The sequence below is a fragment of the Pholcus phalangioides genome, unplaced genomic scaffold, assembly GCF_987345545.1.
Source record: "Pholcus phalangioides strain wild (caught in Gottingen) unplaced genomic scaffold, Ppha-v1.0 ptg000018l_1, whole genome shotgun sequence".
In the NCBI taxonomy this organism is placed as follows: Eukaryota; Metazoa; Arthropoda; class Arachnida; order Araneae; family Pholcidae; genus Pholcus; species Pholcus phalangioides.
Window position 1 is genome coordinate 17,634,926 of NW_028301611.1, and position 22,359 is coordinate 17,657,284.

Consider the following 22,359-nt stretch of genomic DNA (forward strand, 5'->3'; position numbering starts at 1 on the left):
AAAAACATAACTATTTTAGAGATACATGACGAAAGACGTCACTCTCCCATGTTAATACGACAGATGCGGAACACTGGCTGACAGAGGAGATATCGATGTTCATCTGGAAAGTTCATCTTTGCCCTCACAGGAGAGTGATGTCTTCCGTCATATACGTCGCCATCTGGTGGCCCTGATGTCATCTGCGAGCTATTTGCAGAATGTCGTCGCCGTCCATTGCACGGAGCCATTCAGCATATACATACGCTCCAAGGGGAGGGGGAATTCTATCTGTCTCTTTAGCTTAGTTGGTGGTAGAGCACTCGTCCAGCAAAACGAGAGACTGGGGTTCGTGTCCCTGTGAGGGCAGGGATGGATTTTCCTTTCCTGAAACATCGATATTTCCCCACTCACTCAGCCAGTTTTCCGTACATCTATTAGAGATATGTAAGATTTTATATTGGCATAGAATATTTAACGAAAAATATGTGGAAAAAAATTTCTAATAAATCAATGGTTAAAAAGTGTTTTTAATAATATTTCAACTTTTCCCCATGTTAAAGGGTATGTGACCCCTTAATTAGTTATGAGAAAAGCTCGGATGTTGTTGTCTTAAAAAAATCTTGAAAAATGACTCTTTCAACGCTTTATATCCTGAATTCATTTACCAGAAACTTTTTAATTGTATTTTTGCATCATTTGATAAGTTTTGATGCAGAATAACTATAGGAAAGAGAGGAAATACTTTTTACAGTAATTTAGTGATTAATTATGCAGCTGGTACTCAGATGTACCGACAGGAATATGGGTAATATATAAGGGAAAAAAAATTCAAACACACACATTTTTATTTACACTACTTCGAGATGAAACTTCTGAAAACAATTCATTTTTTTCATTACAACAGAGAAATGCATTGTAAAATGAACATTTTGAGTGAGGTTTGGACTGTTGGACTGTAACTTTCGAATGGAGAGAACATCTCACATCTTCCCCCTCTGCTGAACAATGTACGCCAGCTCCAATAAATTGTTTCCTGATGCCCTTGGGCACAGAAAAGTTACTCTTCCTTCTCTTTTTTGGCTGTCCTGGCGTGGTGCTGACAGCTGGACAAGCTCTCTTCTTTACTAGGCTACTTCCTTGGGCTATGAGTCCCATTGCCAAGTTTCTTCGAAACTCCAATAATTAAATTTTCCCATGTATTTCTTTATAAATGGCATAGGCATTGACATATGCCATTTCAAGCATCGCGAAGTCTGTGCCAGCATTTCTTTGCTTCCCTGTCATATAGTGAGCGTAGCATATCTGCCTTATCCACTCCGCCCATTGATGGATATCATAGGTGGTGCAACGTCTTTTTTCGTTTCATCTCGATCTCGAAGACTCAATGTATAATATCACCCCCCCCCATTATTTGTTTTTCACATTAAAGTAATTTTTATTATGGGAAAACAATAACTTTCATTTCGGCAAACAGTACCGGCAAACGTTTTTGACCCTATGATAGAAAATAAAACAGTAATTTTCAAATAAAATGTAGGGAATCCTATGCTATAGTATAGAAGAATGTAAAAAATAATAGAGCATCAAAATAAGCTGGTAAAATTAGTCACTAAATTTAATCAAAAAAAACATCCTATAAACCTACTCTACTGCAAAACTTCTTCCTAATCCTACATGGCAGAGATACTTTAAAATGCCCATAGAAAGAAAAAGAAAAACGATTTCTGCCTTTATATACTGCCACCTACTAACTGCTGTCAGAACTACACTTATCGTGTCCTTGTAGATACCGTCAGTAAAAGTGGTCATATTACGAAGGTATAAGCGTCTGATTGTGCACCGGTACTTTAAAGTACCGTCAGGATATAAAGGGTTAAAAATGCCCTAAAAACTTGAAAAAATGCCCTAAAAAGTCAGAAAAAAAATTACATCAAAATAATAAAACGAAAATCACCTGAATAGCCAGTTATGTTTAATGTCGAACGAATATATATATATATAAATCAATAATTTTTATTTTTCTAATAAACGATTCATGAATCGGCTAGGAACTTTGGCTTTATGGCCCCCACAAGGATGGGGCTGACACAGCTCCGGCTTGGGATGGGGGGCCGCTAAGACGATTCATATCATTTCTTGTTTTTTTTACAAGAAATTCACTATTGAGAGGCCAGTAAAGAACCTAACTGGAGGTGCCTGTTGCTAGATGTGGAGGGGGGCATGACTGGCGTACAGGGGAAAGGGGGAGGAATAGAGTTTATTGCAGTAAAAAACGAACCCCCCCCCCCCCGAGAAAATCATGTGTATGCGTATGGTTAAAAAAAAAAGCATCTTTTATTTCATTCAAGAAGGAAATATTTTCATAAGCGCTCGATGCAATCAGTATTCCTATAATTTTTTTAGTTGTTTTCATTGCCAAAAAATTTGAAAAGCGAGAAAATATCGTGAAAATGCCAAAAAATGCAAATGTCATCAACATCCGGGCCCTGGTTATGAGCTTTTGAAAACGAAATCGATTTTTTTAATGGTGCGGAAAAACGTTATATGTGACGAAGATTATTATAAAACTCCATTGATGGCTGAATTTGTTTTTTAAATCATTGTGGTTGAAAAAACGGTTATTATAAAGATTTTTAAGAACCGTTGTTGTGTAGGGGACACTTTCAGTCATTGTTGAGAGGAATATTCCACAAAAGCGATATGAAGAAAATCGGTAAAAAAAACAATTGCCATGAGCATTATCGTTTTATAAATCATCATAGAAAACATTGTTGTAAGAATTTTTTTTTTGAAAAATCATTGTTGTAAGAATTTTTTTTTTTTTAAATCATTGTTGAAAGAATTTTTTTTTTTGAAAAATCATTGTTGTAAGAATTTTTTTTTTTGAAAAATCATTGTTGTAGGAATATTTTTTTTTTAAATCATTGTTGTAAAAAGTTTCCTTACAGTTATGAAAAATGAAGACGCGAAAGATTCTTTTGTCATTAAAAAGTATATCGTGTAAGAAGCGTTATATTAGAGAAGACTATTTCTTGGAGTGTGGTAAACATTGATTATTAGAAATAACTCACCATTGTTAGAGATGTATTGTTTATTTATCATTACTTAATGAAATTTAAAACCAATTTTTTTCTATTAGAACAAACTATTTATTGGAGCAGTTTGGGAAACAATTGTTGTCAGTAAACAGTGCTAGAAAATCATTTTTTGTCACGGAACATTTTTAACAATAGTTGCGATTAAAAATATTTTAAAACAATTGCTTTCATCGAGAATGGTTAAAATGCAATCGATGTCACCGAACATTGTTGAAAAACAAACTGTTTTCAAGAAGTTAGAAACCATTGGTAAATAAACAATTCTTTTCAAGAACTTAAAATCCATTGTTAAAAATTGTTGTAGAGAATTCAAAAAAACCATTGTTAAATAAACACTTGTTATCAAGAATAAGAAAGCCATTGTTAAATAAACACTTGTTGTCAAGAATTAGAAAGCCATCGTTAAATAAACGATTGTTGGAAAGATGCTAAAAAAATCATTGTTAAATACAAAACAATGATTTGTCAATAATTCAAAAAACATTGTTAAATAAAAAAATTTTGTCAAAAAAAGAAATAAAACATACATTGACGATTTCATTGATTGAAAATGATAATCACCTCCGGAAAATTACCGAAAATCTCATTGATTTTTAGCGAAGTAAAAAAAATCCTAAAACATTCACATTGTTGGAGAATATTTTTGTTAAAAAAAACTATTGTTTGTGTGAAAAGTAAACTTGGCAAAAAATATTTTACGAAAACAAAATAGTAAGCAACGGCAATGAAAAAAACTCGAGATTTTCAAATATAGGCACGCATTGTTACAAAAACCATAGTTACCATTATTGCCGGGAATTCGTTTTTTCAAGCAATTAAATACAGTGTGTCCACAAAAACCCTATTACTTGGTCAACACTTTTTCGAAAAAACACAGATATATAATGCAGAATACTGATACAATGACACGATTACAACAAGGGAAACGAGTGCGTCACTTTTTAGAAACGTCTGTTTTTTCAACAATGGAATTCTATATTATGCAATTTATTTATATATTTACCCATGTATATTTCCTGATATATTTCCTGTCGCTCTTTTTTCCTAATTTTTTTTCCTCTGTTTACAGGAAAACGGTATCCAGGTATACCCAACGTAAGTACAAATATTTTACGTAATTTTAATATTCTCATGCAACCATAACCTCAATTTTATGGTTATAAATTGTAATGGCGTGATTCAATTATTCCAGGTTATCACGGAAAGTTTGAATTCGTTTCCCGGAATATTATTTCAGGAGCGAAAAAAAAGTTTATCACATTTGTTCGTTTATTAGACACCGAAAATATATGAAACAAAATGAAAATGATAGCAATGGTAAAATATCGCCTATTGTTATGGGATGTTACAACCAGGTTTATCCTATTACCGGGAGATATTTTCCCGTTTGTATACTTCTTTCCAGGGCCGAGAATGTGGATGTAGAAACGTCACGTGACATCCATTGATTCCATAGCACTCGGGACAGGCGCGGATTCAGGATGATGTGTCGGGAAGGGCGAATTGTGTAAGTTCGTTGAATCGTCCCGTATTTTACGGGACTGACAAATTTTCCCCATATTATTCGTGGTTCCTGGGAGGGCTGATCGTTCTCTTGCCAATCCGTGCCTGAGCGAAGGCAGACATCTTTAGCTGCGATCGAGCAAAGGTAGGCATCTTCAGCTTTGAAAGAAGCCGACACAGACATCTTCAGTAACGAATGGAGCAGAGGCAAACATCCTCAGCTGCTAATGAAGCCGAACCAACATATATCTTCAGCTTGAAATGGAGCGTAGGTAGATATCTTCAGCTGCGAATAGAATGTAGGCAGATATCTTCAGCTGCGAATAGAATGTAGGCAGATATCTTCAGCTGCGAATAGAATGTAGGCAGATATCTTCAGCTGCGAATAGAATGTAGGCAGATATCTTCAGCTATGAATGGAGTGGGGGCAGGTGGATCCAGGATGATGAGACGGAAAAGCGACTTATTGTGTAGGAGCATTGGATCATCCCGTATTCATGTTTAGGACAGACACTTTTGTCGAAACAAACGAATTTCTCTTATAATATTCGGCCCTTGAGAGGGGCTATCACCACATCGCCCCTTCCCTGGGTCAGCGCTTGGGAGGAAACCCAGTTTTTGTTGAGTTATAGGCCGGTATAAACGTTTTATAGAAAAGTTCTTTTATAACACTTGAAAAATGCAACCAATGAGAGTATCGATTGCATTTGAATGTGAACAATGAGCCGGTTGGTTGTTTTCTTTTCAAGTTTTGTAAAACATCTTTTATCAAACTTTAAAAGTGTAATCCTGGCCTTAGGCCAGAATTGCACTATAAAAGATTTGTAAAAATTCTTTTTATAAAACTTGACAAATGCAGTATCGGTTATATTCAAGCGAATATGACCTACTGTATTATTGGTCGTTGTTTTTTTGGTTTTTTTTTCAAAATTGTAAAAGTTATTTTATCAAAGTTTTATAGTGTAAAATTTGATAAAAGAAATCAGATACAGTCAAACATCTTGATGAATGCGACAGATGGTATGTGAAGCCTGTGCAGAAATAAACTTTTAAAATTTCTGAAACACGGGCTGCGCGTTAGTCTGAAATAAAAACATTCATATCTAACACCGTCCGGTCGAAGCAAAGTTCATGGCAAAACATTCATGGCAACGACAAGGTTCCTATCTCTCAGGCTCCTTTCTGAGGATAATTAATACTAAGAGTTGAACAATTTTAAAAATGGCCTCTGAAATTCACGCATAAACATGAAACGATAATTTAATAAGTATTTATAAAATACCAGAAAACATTCAAAAAAAGGCATTTTTACAAAGAAGGAGTTAAAAAATTGCAAAAAAAAAGCATTTACAGCATTTTGCTTGAACTTCCGATCTTTAATTTCTGTTGTGCAAAGACTTACATATGAAAACGATTGTTAAGGACTTGCGGAGGAAAAAGAATCCAAAGATGTCGGTGAAAAAATTGGTATTTAATAGGGCAGAAAAAATTCAAAAAAAGGCATTTCTAGAAAAAATAATTTGAAAATAGGCATTTATGGCATTTTGCTGGAACGCCAGCGCTCGAATTTTTGTTATGCAACGACTTTCATCCGAGAACGATTTTGAAGGACTTGCGACAAAAAAAATTAATCCAAAGATGTCGGTGAAAAAATAGGCATTTATGGCAGGAAAAATTCAAAAAAGGCATTTTTACAAAAAAAAAAGTGTTTGAAAATAGGAAAAAAAGGCATTTAATGGCATTTCCCTCAGACTTCCGAACTCTAATTATTATTATTATGCTACTACTTCCATCCGGAAACGATTATGAAGGGCATGCGGAAAATATGGAAACCAAAAATGTCGGTGAAAAATTCGTGAAGGCGGTGAGATATCACCAAATTGGCGCTATTTCAATTTACAGTCGATGCTCTGAACGGAATTAGATATATTAGGGTAGTTTTTTTTTTTTTATTTGAATTCATTCAACGAAGATGTACGAAATTCTATTCGTCTTACACTTTCATTGATTCAGTTTGATCGCATGAAATGAATGGGAAAGACAAGTAAAACGTGGACAGGAGATAAGTTGGTTGACGGAATGACATATTCCTACCACGTACGAGAAGAGAGCAAATGACGCCCAATGGCTCTCAACTGATTGGGTTTCAGTGTTTATTACAAGACGCTGCCCCGTGACGGAAATTTATTACCCTGTAACAAGTGCCTCGAGTTTTTATGACGGCAAAATCCTCACTCGGAATATTGTCCGGCATTGGGTCAATTGGTGACGGAATTGAACACCACCACCTCCAGGGTTTTTATGTGTGATGTCTCTTTCCCCCCCTTGATGATGTTGATTTATCCTCTTAAGACGACGGCAGTGCCACCTATGAAGGGAAAACGACCCGAGGGGGATTTTTTTCCCTATAACGTATAACCGTACTTGTTGAAACGTCACGTTGAATTATGATGATTCGAGTGGCTCCAGGTCGGAATTACGAACTGGAACGAGTTGGTTGTTCAATATATTCTCGTATTATGCGTGTATGTTACGGAAAGTGACGTGTAGAATACTTGGTTACTAGTCATATAGGGTGATGAGGTTTTTAATGAATGATAACACAATTTACATTGTAGTGCAATTGCCAACCTTTGGTATGCGTGTCTTGAGTGGAAAGGGACGAGTCATTCAAGGGTTCACGACATAGCCCTCACAAGGGGAAGGTTGACAGGGCCCGGGGCGATTCTCATCATTTTTTTGTTTTTTCACGCTATAAATTCACTATAAAGGGACCCGTGAAAAGTCTGGTCTGGGGGGCCTGTCAAAGGTCCCATCCTAGGGGGCCCTGCTCCAGGTTGTTCAATCGATATGTGAAAATTTTCTGCGGATTTCTATGGACGTGCGAGTATCCTGTGCAGCTGAAAAAATGCATCGATCTTCTACACATTTCCAGGGGTACGCAAATATCTTACAAATTTCGAGGGATACACATGATTTCACATATCCAGGGATACGCACGCTTTCACCTATCTAGGGATACGAACACCTCTCATATAATATATATACATATATCCTATATATACCCTTCCAAAGATTTCGCACACCACCTTCACATATTTAGGGATACAAAAGGGACGGAAATTTTTTTTTTCACAAAGTTTATATGCATTTGGGGGGGGGGGGGTAATTTTCGTACACAAATTCGTACGAAAATTTTCTACGCGAAAATTGGTACGCGCAATTCTATGGGTATACAAGCTCTCCATGATATTTGATAGGTTCGCACACCTATCATACATATCTAGGGGATAAACAAATACAAATACAAATACAACGCCACAACAGGCAACATGCCCAACAAGGTGGCTGATAAAAAGATGCCCATAAAAATATGGATGTCATATATTTCAGAAAAAAAAAACAGCAACCCAATTAAAAATGCAATTAACACAAATTATAAACAAATACAAGAGTGTACTGCGCATTCAAACGATACGAATATTTTCTGCGCATTTTTAAAGGCATGAAAGCATCATGTGCATTTGAAAGGATGCACACATCATCTTCACATTTCCAGGGATACGGGTACGCAACATTCTTATTCATTCCTAGAACTAAGAGCATCTTTTTTCCACCTATCCAGGGATACGAACACCTCGTACTCGTTCTAAGGATTGAGAGCACAATTTCTTCACATATCCAGAATTACAAGAGTCTCCCGGACATTTCAGTTGGTATGAAAATTTTCTGCGCATTTCTACGAGCATGCACGCATCCTGCGTATTAGTAAGAATACACACATCTACGCATTTCCAAGGGTACGCAAGCATCTTTCGAATTTCGAAAGATGCTTGTACACACATTTCGTACACACGTTTCCTTCATTTAGCAACGGATACGAACACCTTATACCCATTCCAATGGTTAAGTGCAATTTCTTCACATATTTAGGGACGCAAGTCTTCTGTGCGCATTTCTAGAGACATACAATCTTCCTATTATTTTCGAGGGGTACGCAGACCTCCCATATACTTCTGATAATAGTCTCCTTCGCATTTGAACGACTATACGGACATTTTCTCCGCATTTCTAGGGGAAAGAATGGCTCAAGTATTCTGCGCGATTCCTTGCTGTAGTCCTACTTGGAAGATAAGTGTCTTATGACAAAACAGGACGAGGGGAATGTTGGAACTACTATTCTAGTATTCAATGTAAAAACTTAATATTTCGTATTGTAGATTACCATAAATTTTAAGGAAATTTAATTTTTTTGGAGTTAGACCAAAAATAAACAAAAGGGAAAATTTGAAGGCAAAAAAAACTAATAAGGGAATTTTCAAAAATTGAAAAAAAATAAAGAAAATTGTTGAAATAAAACTTTTAGAAACTAAAAACTTAGAAAGTGAACATTTCTATAATTGGGCAACACAATTCCGTTTATGAATTTTCGATGATTGAAAATGGAACAATAATTGAGAATTTGATAATTCATTAACTATAGATTCAATAATTAAGGAATGTCCATAACTCAATTCAATTTTTCTTTTACAATTTTATGTGAAAATATTCAAAATAAAAATTTAGTTCAAACTGTTTCGAAAAACGTAATGCCTTTGAATAAGTTTTGAAGATAAGGTATCCGACTTCCTCTCTTGTCACTTTTTCAATAAAATGGTGCAGGAATGAAGTTTAACAATATTTTTTGATAGATAATGTCACAAAATGGTGGAAAAGTAACAAATTTTTGGTTACCTGTGTCATTCTCCATGGAAAAAGTCATTTTTGTATCAAATTTAAAGCAAAATTCATGTGACATTCCAAACACGATTGCCCAGAAAATTCTAAGAATGGAATGTTTTGTTATTTTCACAGTACATTTACCTTGTTATGGTGCAGGCTGTGGACCAAAATTTAGAGTATTGCACGGTATGCTCATAAGTTGCACTCAAATCAATTAATGCATGCGTGAATTTTCTTCTACATATCGTGTATAAAACACTAATTAGATACGTACACATGACAGACCTTAGATTTTGATTCATAACCTTAAAAATGCATAGCAAAACATCCTACTGAAATTTCGTAATGATACACTGAATAGACTTTGAAAAATCATGTATCAAACTAAATCAAAATGTCAAAAATATCATTCTTCGTGAAACGCGTTTAGTTTCCATTCACTGTTTACTTTTTTGCAAATACGCAACACCAAAGTGAACGTAACTTTCATTCCAAGTGTCATATAAACCAAACAAAGCCTGTTTGGGAAAAAGCCCTTACAAATAATAGGGGTTTTTCATAAAAACAAAAAAATATATAGTTTCTTCCAAAATGTCCTTAGAATTGAAACAGCAATTGAATAATAAATTGCACAATCAATTTACATCGTAAATCAAAAACATCAATAAGCTATTCTATTAGAATAGAAACTTAAAACATTTTAAAACTACTTTTAATACCAATTCTTTCAAAAAAAACGTTCCCATTTCCTTCAATTCCAGCTCATAAAGTGAGAAAAAAAAAGGAAGGGATGAAAAGACATCCATTGACCTGTTGTAGTTCTTTTCTTTACGAGATGTTATATATATTTGTCCAAAATAAAAACCGGACACGATGAATCTGTCCAGGATTTCGGGATGGAGGCGAACGAGAGGTGTTCCAAAGATAGAGATTCGCTCTAGAGAAAGGTAGAGAGAGAGAGAGAGAGAGAGAACTACAACCACTCCAGGGAAATTTAAAGCTCGAAGTAAAACATTTTATTTTCCGCATCTACGCCATCGATTTTGCTGTCAACCGAATACGGCAGCAAAATATTAAAAAAAAATAGAATAGGAACATAGAAAAGAGACATGGCATCGACGAAACAACTCGCGATGAAGACTCGAAACTTTGTAGAAAATATTCTCCAAAAAAACATATACTCTATGTACTTTGGTATATATTGGAAAAATCTGGTTGATACATACTTTTCTCTAGTACTTTTTTATATCGAAAAATTGAATATTCTTTAAACCAACCGATTTAATATTTAACAGTAAATATTTGGTTTAGGATATTCTGAAAAAGTTATTGTCAATCGTTTAATTACTTTAGGAGTAACTGTAAATATTTCTAGAACACCTGGAGGACGATTTTTATTTAGAGTCGGTGTAAAGTATTTTCTCGTGTGTTTTTTATTTGCTCAAGAGTTCCATTTGGTGTCCAATAGCGAACTGTCTTTCGGAATTGTCTCGAATTCTTGTTATTTACTTAATCTTCTTCCCAAACTCTATCTTGATTACTTTTATAGAAGGCATTACAGTGAAGTCGATTTTTAAACGGAAAGAATAAAAGATAAATGAATGACGGCATCCCTTGGTGAAGTTTCCTTTTTTTCTTTTTGTTCAGTATTTGATGCAATTTCCTACCAATCGGAACTCAATATGTCCGATTCAGTCACAAAAACAAATACAATAAAGTTGATTTAGAAGTTTTTTTTTTTCTCCTCTTATTTCTTACACAAGTCAATCAAGTCACAACTGTTTTCACACGTGAAACAAATTATAAAATTTAAGAAAAAGAGTATTTTATTTACCGATCAGAATCGAATTAAAATACTTTTAGACATTAAGAACCTTATGAGGGGAGTTCCTGATATTATTGCTACTGAAAATTTTATGTGACTGTGTTAAATAATTACAACGTCCTTTCATTGATGCGTAAAATACACGATGACTTTTCACTGACGTAAAATCCTCAATGTTTTTTCACTAATACAAAATCCTCAACGTTTTTCCACTAATGCAAAATCCTCAATGTTTTTCCACTAATGCAAAATCCTGAAAAGGTCTCTTCACTAATGCGTGAAATCCTCAAAACGTCTTTTCATTGATATGTGAAATCATCAATGTCTTTTCGCTAATGTAAAATCCTCAAAACTTTTTTTCACTGATGCAATAAAATCTTCAAAATGTCTCTTTTCACTGATACATAAAGTCTTTCACCGATACATAAAGTCTTTCACTTATCCATGTCTTTTCACTGATACTTAAACTCATCAAAGTGTCTCTTCACTAATGCATAAAATCATCATTGTCTTTCAACTTGAAATCCTAAAAACGTCTCTTTCCTTCTTTACGTCTTGATACGTAAACTCATCAAAACTCTTTTTAAGGATGCCAAACTCTTCAAAACGTCTTCTCACTAATGAGTAAAATCATCATTGTCTTTTCGCTGACGTAAAATACTTAAAACATTGTTAAAACTTCTTTTTTTCACTCTGATGCGTAAAATCCTCAAAACTTTTTTTTTCACTGATGCGTAAAATCCTCAAAACTTTTTTTTTCACTGATGCGTAAAATCCTCAAAACTTTTTTTTTCACTGATGCGTAAAATCCTCAAAACTTTTTTTTTCACTGATGCGTAAAATCCTCAAAACTTTTTTTTTCACTGATGCGTAAAATCCTCAAAACATTTTTTTTTCACTGATGCGTAAAATCTTCAAAACATTTTTTTCCACTGATGCGTAAGCTCATCTATATGCCTTTTCACTGATGCGTAAGCTCATCGATATGCCTTTTCACTCATGCATAAAATCCCCCCCCCCCAATCCCCTCTTTCCACTGATGCGTAAACTCATCAACGATTTTTCGCTGACGTAAAACCATCAATGTCTTTTCACTGACGTAAAACCACATAAATGTCTTTGACATTGTCAATTTCATGTCAATGCCACTGACATGAAATCTTCAAGACCTCTCTTTTCACTGAAGCTTAAAATCCTGAAAACTCACTTATCACTGATGCGTAAAATCATCAATATCTTTTTACCGACGCAAAATTCTCAAAACGTTTTTTGGCTGATGCGCAAAATCCTAAAAACATCTATTTTCACATGTGAGTAGAATCCTGAAAAGTTTCACCGTGCGTAACGTCATCAAAATGTCTTTTCACTGATGCCTGAAATCATCAAATTGTCTTTTCACTGATGCCTCAAATCATCAAATTGTCTTTTCACTGATGCCTGAAATCATCAAATTGTCTTTTCACTGATGCCTCAAATCATCAAATTGTCTTTTCACTGATGCCTGAAATCATCAAATTGTCTTTTCACTGATGCCTCAAATCATCAAATTGTCTTTTCACTGATGCCTCAAATCATCAAATTGTCTTTTCGCTGATGCCTGAAATCATCAAATTGTCTTTTCACTGATGCCTCAAATCATCAAATTGTCTTTTCACTGATGCCTGAAATCATCAAATTGTCTTTTCACTGATGCCTCAAATCATCAAATTGTCTTTTCACTGATGCCTCAAATCATCAAATTGTCTTTTCGCTGATGCCTGAAATCATCAAATTGTCTTTTCACTGATGCCTCAAATCATAAAATTGTCTTTTCACGTATGCGTAAATTTTTCAAAACATCTTTTCATGAATACTTGAAATCAAAACTCAACTGTACCACTGTGATTACCAGGGCTTTGATGTTGATGGCATTTGCATTTTCCTGAATTTTTTCACTTGTAATTTTTTTCGGTTTTAAGACATTTTCTGGTATTTTCCGGATATTTTCTTTACTACCTATTACTTTCTAAATTTCTTTTAAATTTCGATACGTCCGGTATTTTGTCTATGCCTTCCTATATTTCGAATAGACTTTACCAGCCCAAAAAATTAAAACCTATTTTTGCCTCTACAGATTGTTTTAAATTCAGCTTCTTTCCCCAATACCATAGTTGAAGCATATGTGTAATCTACCGCGTCCTCTTGTATAGGCCGTGGGCCATCAATATTGTATAAATAAATAAAATAAAGAAATAAATTTATCTTCTGATAAAAAAAAAGGTTAAAAAATATAATGCGCTAATTGCATTGGCTAATTATGAAAAATTACAGCAGAATATTTTTTTAACAAAAGAAAGTTAGTTTGTGTGTGGGCTTTCATTCATTCATTTAATTAGATATCATCTTTATAAATAACAGACAAAATTCAGTACCAATTCCGAATAAATTGATTCAAAATTTGAAGACATTCCTGGCCCTTTCAGGATTAAGAAACACGTGTGTCCTAGGGCAATATATTGATGACGAAGGTGATTTTTTTTCTATCAAATATGCATGATAGAAAATGTTTCACTTTCGTGGGCGTTCACAGGACGTGGGTTCGATTCCCCGCAGGGGCAGTTGAGTTTTCTTACAAAAATCTTCTTTTCAAAGACTTGTTGCCTTTGCAGCGTAGTGGTCTAGCATGCTCACCCGGAATGTTAGAGGATGCGAGTTCGTTTCTCCGCAAAGGCAGGGAATTTTCTTTCTTGAATGCATCTTCGCATCAGCCAGTTGCTGAAACCTTCGCATTAATAGCGGTGAGTGGTATCACCTTCGGATAAATGATTTTGATCCATAAAATTCTGCGTACATTAGGATTTTTGCGAGTTTTGTATTTCCAGGAGAATATTGATTATCAGAAGGAGTATACAAGATCAAATCTCAGAGAATTCTGATCTTGTCTATCCAGAGTCCTTACAGAATGAAGAATCACAGAAACGTCATCTTTCCGCTCTGATTACACAATATTTTCAATGTAAAGAAATAGCAATAATTGATTGATGTATTCACTGTTCCAAATTACTTTATTAGTAACTTAATGGTTTGATTGGCAATCACTGAAATATCCAGAGGAGAAAAGTTTCGAGGGGTGAAATCAAGCAAATGAGGGGCCCTGAATGCTATTACAGTAGAACATCGATTATCTGAATACCGATCAAACCAAATATCGGTTAACTGAAAGCGTTCCAGTCTTCAAATTCAAATTTGCGCGATGTAGAAGTTTCGCTAGTGGCCGCTAGTGCTTTTAGTGAAGCAAAAGAAAAGTTTGGACTTCATTTCCTAAAAAAACTGTAAGCCTACTTAAAATATCCATTTTGAACTTGTCAAACTAGGCTAGTCAGTTCTCTGTGTTATTTGTAAGACCACGTGATACAAAATATATGCAGTTTTGTGTTTAATATCGCCGTTCACTGTTTCGTTGTTTCATATTGCTCCTATGACATTGATACAATATTTTTCAGCGAATGATCAGTTATCCGAACACCCCCTGATCAATTGTTTCGGATAATCGATGCTCTACTGTACATAACAAAAGAAATCATTGTTAATATTTAAAAAAATGAGATGTTGAACTTCAGGGGAGCACATTGTATTTATGATTTATGTAGATTTGAATTATATAAAAGTCTAATATATATGTTTATTGTTTTCACAACCTGCTTTTCTACCATTGTTGAAGAATGCACAGCAATATTTCTCCGTCAGACGAAGTATTTCCCTCCAAAATGCAAGGGTTAAAAATCGTTCTTGCTTAGCTTATTAAGAAAAAGGATACGTGTATACGTTTGAGGCATTCCGCTGGTAATTATAGAAATTTCACGAACAGCTCACAAGTACAAATCGAATGTTTAGGAGTTTCTTCGAAGCATCAATACCGAAAGAAAAACAAGCTCAAAATATACAATGCCTTTATTTGGACCTCTTGCATACCGGGCAATTGCACTGACCATTATACCACAGAGAGAGACGATCATTTTTCCTTAAAACGTGACTTGCTGAGTAGAGACCTTGCAGCCTCTTTCAACGCCAGCTGATGGCCTCCATGTGGAGGCAGTAGATATAGATGATGATGATGATTTTTGCTCGGCCGAGATACATAAAATCAATAGGATAACTGAATATTATGTCGAGGTGAGCTTGGAAAAAAAGTGTCGTTGTCTCCACCGTCCTGGATCCAATTCCCGGTGGAGAAAACGACACATTTTCCTAAGTGCACTAGGCATAATGCCAAGATAGCCTATTGATTTCATGCATCTTGGCAGAGCAAAAATAATCATCATCCATAAGAAACTCTTGTTGCTTGAGAATAACATTGCCAAACTGCCAAATAAAGGGTTAAATAACTTTTAATGGAGCCATCCAATCAGTCTAGATCGGCATTTCCTGGTACTGACTAACTAACTGAACGCCGACCCAGTCCAAGTAATTTGTAACTGCTAGGTTGCCGCTGGATTGTGTAGTCCTCGCATTGACTACTGAAAATAACATAAAATCTGAAATTATGGTTCAAGGGAATAATATGGTTCAAATATGGAATCACAAACTTATGGTGCGCTACGAAGGAGCATCCAAAACATCTCGAATAATCGATAATTACTCGAGGAATACCTGTATATAGTATGGGGAGATGAAAAAGTGTACAAAACAAAGCAATGTATTACATGTATAAAAATTCTTTCTTAAAGTATGAACGAATTATCTTATGCCATATTTTATGATACAAACAGTTTTAACCATCCCAATGTAAGTAATGCAAGTTTTCTGGGAAGTTTCCCGTCATGACGCAAAGGCTAAAGAAATTTGCATATTGTAATCGGTGAAACGTCCAAGTTTGATTCATCTTTAGTCTTTAAATTTGCATGAATATTAGATTTGAAGAGAGTGTCTAGGAACTTTTTAAATAAATATATACATATTAGAAAAAAAAGTATTTTATCTGTTTTTTCTCAAAATTAAATTTTCGGAAGTAGCATTATTCAGGATTTCTTGAATACTTTTCGTATAATTTTTTGCCATGCACGAGAAATTGTACAAAAAAAAAGAGGGGAAGATTTGTTTTCTTTTTTATGTTGACAAACGTCTATTTGTGAATGGTGAGATATTTTTGAACAACTTAAAAATCTTGGTGTTAGTTCCGCATTCGTTCAGTAGTTGCAGGATAAGTTTATCACTTTTGAATACCTTCAATATGATAAATAAATGATTAAAATAAAAATTAGTGCGCACAAAAGCAAGCTGAGTGTAGAGGCTTTGAAGCTTCTGTGCTCTCTGACCAGACTACATTTGAAAGCTATGGAACGTTCATTCACCCAATCGTTCAATCTCCATAGCGTTATCTTCTGGAAATAATGATACTAAATCATCAGGTTTTTTTCCCCCCCAAATATATCACTATGCAGTATTTGTGAGTCAATCAGGAAGAATTCTGCTCCAAAATAAGAAGAAACGAAATAGGATGCTGTGTTTCAAAATGTGGCAAACGTGCTAGGTAGTCTGAATGACATTTATGGCAGCCCGTGCGGAGGCCTTCTATCTCTAGGAGGTTCTGGCACAACTCTGGTCTATCACCATGGGCAATTCACTACCTAGTGAGTTGTGCCGGAAGAGTAAGTGTGCGTGTCTACCTAACAGTCTGAGTCCGTATCTATTGTGTTTGATATTTGTTGTGTAGGCTTGTTGCGAGACTTTTTAACCAGCTCACATTCGTGCCTCGAATTTGGGAACTGCAGAAAACCAACTTCAGCCGACCACCACTGTGGCGTCAGTGGGATTTGAACCCGGGACCTCACGATGCGAGTCCGTAACTATGACCACTCGACCACCATAGCAGCGGTAAAAATACACTGCACTCAAGATTTTGCTGCGACATTATTTCAAACTGTTAAATTTATGAATGTCAGATGCATACAGAGCCACAACTAGATGCTTGGTTGACCGAGTCAAGCAGGCATTTTGACGCTCCTTTGTAATGTTGAAGAAGAGGTTAAAGGATAAAATTGGCACAGCCAGCACATAGTCCAGCGGCACCAGACCCACTGCTCTCCACTTGTTGCGGCCCTGCTAAAATGTTCTACATTTTTCTCAAAAACTCTCATTGTCCTGCAGTAGCACTAATTGTTATGTGCGTACGTCGCAGATTTCTGTTATGGTCCGTCACCGTGACCACTAAATGTTTCATTTGTAAAATTCAAACTGTGGATGGACTGTGGATGGAGTAATTTGCAGAATACACTCATTTTCCATGCATTACATCTGGCTGGGAACACAACTAGATAAACAATGAATGTTCGTATGAAGATGAAAGGGAATATACAAAGCCCAGGTTAAAAAGAGTTTAGCGACTAAACTGCCCGTGTTTTCACCATATCAATCGTGGCGTATACAAATATGCGTGGGAGTTTTACTGGTCTCATTTTACTGTTGCGGCTTATACGACAGAATGACACCCATAATGTGGACGCTGGTTAACTGACTAACTAACGCTGGTTCGCGACGCTGTAACTGACCGTTACGTTGGACCTCGAACAGTAAAGAAGTTTGCCAACTCTGCCACAGACCAAAAAAATAACACGAACCTCGAACACAGACACGCAAGGCCTGAACCAATCATAATCTTCCGAGATCGTACTAAACGCTGATAAAATCTCAGAAAATGGATGTCGGATTCTATGGAGAGATAGAGAGTGTGTGTGTGTGTCTCGGGATCGGGGATCCACCAGCACTTTGTCGAGTGAAAGGAGAAGGGAAAGGTAGGATAATAATACCGTTAAGCAGAGCACATAAAAGTTCGGGAACGGGATTTATTGAGACATTTTCACTCGTAAGGCCTTTCGAAAGGTTCTTCTCTTTCTCCTATTTTTTTTATTTTATTTCACTCCGCTTTTGTTACGGTTTTCTTCCGGAAAAGTAACGGGAATCCCTCATAATAAAACGGTAGGAGGAAAAAAAAAGGAATTTTTTAGCACGACGACAGTTTTACAAATTGCCTCGCGCACACTTTTAACTCATCTCTAGATGGACGATGTTCCAGGTCCTTTTTCGACTTCTTTTTTCTCCCGGAAAAAGTCCTTTTTTCTAGTCTTGGTGGATATTTACACACACACACATACGCGGCTTTTTCCGACTCTTTATCGTCATTTCCCTTTTTTTTCTCTTGAATTTCTACAAGTCATAAAATTTCCTTCGCAATTTTCTTTTGAATGTTCTTCAGAACGAGAATCTTTTTGTGAATATATTTGAGAAATTTTTTTGTTGTTGCGTATTTGATTTATGAAGTCCTGATTATGTTTTACGGCCAATGAAATTTTGGAATTAATTTAATTTGGTGAACCAGTTTTGTTTTGGATTATTTAATTAGTTTTTTGGGGTTTTTTTTTTATGTGTCATGGATATCGAAATTCTAGCAAACTGATAACAATATACAGAGTCGAGCCGAAACAATAGAAACAAGTTTTTCCCACATTTCATAGTGTTTTTTGCACTCCGGTGTGCAATGTTCAAACACATTCGAAGAAGGTTTGATTATAGAGACAGTTGCCGACAATATTGTTTCTTTGATATGAGCATCTTTCCGACCTGTGTATATGTTGCATATACTTTAAAACGACCATGACTGATTCCTCTTTACAGGAGAGCCGCCCTTAGGGGGATATGACAGTCACACCGGGCCCTATTGTTCGGGGAGGAGGGGGTCATAGTTATCGTAATAGAAACGGAAAAAATATGCATATATCAAAGATATTTTCAATTCTGGAATTTTTCCTCTCATTAATTCTATGGTGTGTCATCATTTCTGGAATTTTTTTCTCTCATTAATTCTGAATTTTCATCAATTCTGAGATATTTTCTTTCATTAAATCTAAATTTCCGTCGATTCTGGGATTTTTCCTCTCATTAATTCTGCAGTTTCATCAGCTCTGGAATTTTTCTTTCTCATTAGTTCTGAACTTTCATTGATTATGGGATTTTTTCTCTTATCAATTATAAAATTTTATCTCAATTTTGTGATTTTTTTTTTCTTTGGTAAATTTTGAATTTTCATTGTGAATAGATATTTTTCAGCATTCCTGCATATGTTGTGGTAATACATGAATCTTTTGTGGGGAAGGGGAATCGCGACATTCAAAGATAAAATCGGGGGTCGGAAGCCCCGAAATTATTTTCGCACCGGGTCCCGCGTCTGATAAGGGCGACTCGCTTTACAGAAACTGTTTGAGGACAATTAGTAGAAACTTTCAACAGAAAATAAGCTGTGTCAGATTAAATGTTTTATTTATGTTGTTGTAATGTTAATTTTTGCTTCTTGCGACAGGGAATGGGTGTCGCGCGGTTTTTCCAGTTTCTCCAGGTTAAATGTGAACAGGAAAGCACACAATAAAACTCGTCCTCTGTTGGTTGATTTTAAAACTGTTTTATAATGCAAAAAAACTATCAGGCACATCCTTTAAATATCATGTGTTGATATTAGTGCTCTGAATATGTCAACTTATTTTACAATCACACGTATTAATTAATGTTAATCATCACCATAGCTTTTATTAAAATTATCTCGCAAATTATTATTCCTTGATACTTTATTCCAGTGCCAACGTATTGCGACAGACCAACTGCACCGAAGAACGCTATCATGCAGTGCCAGATGGTGAACGATCATTTGTAAGTAATTAGTCTCAGATTTCTCAGTTTTAGCTAAACCAGGGGTCCTTAACTTTTTGTGTTCCGCGGACTTCTCCGGACGGTGATGTAAAAGCCTCCAACATCATGTGCCAACAAAATGAATTTCCAGCGTATACTAATGTAAAAACAATAGGTTTTCTTATCTAATGTCACATATCCCCCTGAAATCTATCCAAGAACCCCCAAGGAGGACTGTGAACTCCAGTTTAAGAATCCCCGAGCTAAGCTTAATTTTTTAATACTTTTTGGATACGTTTTTGATTTGGTTACCAGATCGGATGGTCCGCAATGTCCAGGAAACGGGCCACACGTTGAACGTTTTTATCTCAGTAACAATACGGTGCAATTAGAGGTCGGTGGGGTTTATACAGAAGCAGTATTGCTTAGGAAAAAGTTCAACTGTAGACCTTGAATTAATCTTGAAATTTTGGGTATCAGATCGACTATACTGTAGTGTCACGAAACACGTCACATTGTAAGTTTTCTAAGTTTCAAAAGAAACGGGAATGACGGTTATTCACCTGCAACGACTACTTCCCAGTAGTCGTTGCAGATATAGACTTGATATTTCAAGGTATAGATGCGTATGTAGCGGTATTGTGCCCTTATTTGGTTATGTGGAAGTACCCTTGTACCTCAAGATATATAGACACGTTTGTAGAGGTATAATTCGCTGGTACCGGAAGATGTATTAACGCGTATGTAGAGATACGCTTGTATCTCAAGAAGTATATCGGTGTGTGTTGGAGTAAAATATGCTCGTATCGCCGGAATACGCATATGTAGAGGCATATCTGTAATTCAAGAAGGATAGACGCGCATGTAGAGGCATATCTGTAATTCAAGAAGGATAGACGCGCATGTAGAGGTATAATTCGCTTATTCCGATGGAAGTAGTATAAACGCTTGTACTGAAAATGCTTTAAAAACACTCACGTACCGAAGAAGATATAGGCGTGTATTTAAAAGTACGCTTGTATCTCAAGAAATGTAGAGACGTATGTAGAGATATGCTTGTATATCTCCGGAACTACAGTCGCCTTTAAGTATATAACGTCTATGACTATATACAGGTATAATTCGCTGTGAATGCGTATGTTGGGGAAGAATAAGTTTGTATCTGCAGGAAGTATAGACGTGTATTTGTTTTAGAGGTACGTTTGACCTCAGGTTTGTAGGCTACCTCTGTAGAAGTGCGTATAGCTCCTGAGGTACTATCGCACATTTATTTACATACGCGTATGTAGAGGTATAATTCGCTTGTACCAATTATAAACGCTCATTTTGTGGTAAAATACGCTTATACCGGAGGAACGAAGTGATTGAAGGAGACGTATCAGTCACGAAACACGGGTGTCACAGAACTCTACGGCGAAAATGAGATGGGTGATACAGTACACGTTAAGACAAGCATTTATTTCCAAAGAAACCCACGATCACGATTCTCTCACTCTTATTTTAAGAGCATGTTAACATGGAATTTAATCTAAAAAAAGGAATGTAGTGAAGGTCTTGAAATAACACTGGGAATGATATTCACACACATACAACTACGTTCTAAAATTTCCGAGACTTATTTTATTTCGGGATACTGAATGCAGATAGAACCTGTTTATTTGGTGTTTCGTTCGAAGTAACTGATCTGTGCAATTAGTGCATTTTTGCCATTGTTCATACAAAGTTTTAAATGCGGATTTTGTAAGCCCTTTTTCCTGTCACATCCCTCCAGTGCATTCACGTGTACTATAATCTGATTTGTACTACCATCTGTTCTGGAAGAAATCGGTGATTTTGTATCGTTCTATGTATTTGATTGACAAATCTAACATTTAGGAGCGAATTGATCAAACATTATTTCATATGCAGCATTTGTACAGCTACTTGTAACGATGGCTACTATTTCCCGGATTCAACGACGACCATCAGGCTCGATTGCTCGTCCGAGGATGGAAAGTGGATACCGTATACAATGTTCCCGGACTGCTCAGGTAAATTTTTTATATACAGGATGAGTAAAAAGTCAGTGATATTTGTGGGTCTTTTCCCCTTAAATTCAGAAAAACTAAATAAATCGTCGTATGAATAAGAGTGTACTACTATATTAATGTCACCGATTCGGAATTTTTTTCTCAACACTCGAGTCACTAGGTAATCATATATACCTGGTATGTTAATTAAAAATTTCTTTTCTCCAATATTTAGGCGGATCCGGTGAATATGGTGGTCAGTACCAGCAACAAAGTTCATGTAAGGTTTTAAGGCTTGTTTCTTTTTGTTTTATGGTCAAACATTACGTTTCTGTTTTTATTCAAGAAAGTTAGATAGAATAAAATTCACTAGAATGCAAATTTGTGATTTACTTCATTTATTTTTCTAGGGGATTCCAACGAAGCATATCAACAAAATCAATGTAAGTGTTGTGGGTATCGGGAAAATGTTCATGTTCCATTAGATATTTTGTATTTCTTTTTTTCTAATTATAATCGCATTTATTTATAGATATTGTTTTTTTTAATTATTTTTCTAATTTTC

At 35.6% G+C, this 22,359-nt stretch overlaps 1 protein-coding gene across 2 annotated transcripts in view; it reads left to right on the plus strand.

The window, feature by feature from the left end:
* The window catches only part of LOC149071782 (hemocytin-like), a 218,274-nt gene that overhangs the window by 11,920 nt on the left and 183,995 nt on the right, over positions 1-22,359 (plus strand). For both annotated transcript variants that reach the window (XM_089247586.1, XM_089247587.1), the window contains exons 2-6: positions 4,150-4,175; positions 19,734-19,806; positions 21,694-21,815; positions 22,030-22,074; positions 22,205-22,237. In XM_089247586.1, coding sequence (XP_089103712.1) covers positions 4,150-4,175; positions 19,734-19,806; positions 21,694-21,815; positions 22,030-22,074; positions 22,205-22,237 — 299 coding nt within the window. The remainder of the gene's footprint in view (positions 1-4,149; positions 4,176-19,733; positions 19,807-21,693; positions 21,816-22,029; positions 22,075-22,204; positions 22,238-22,359) is intronic.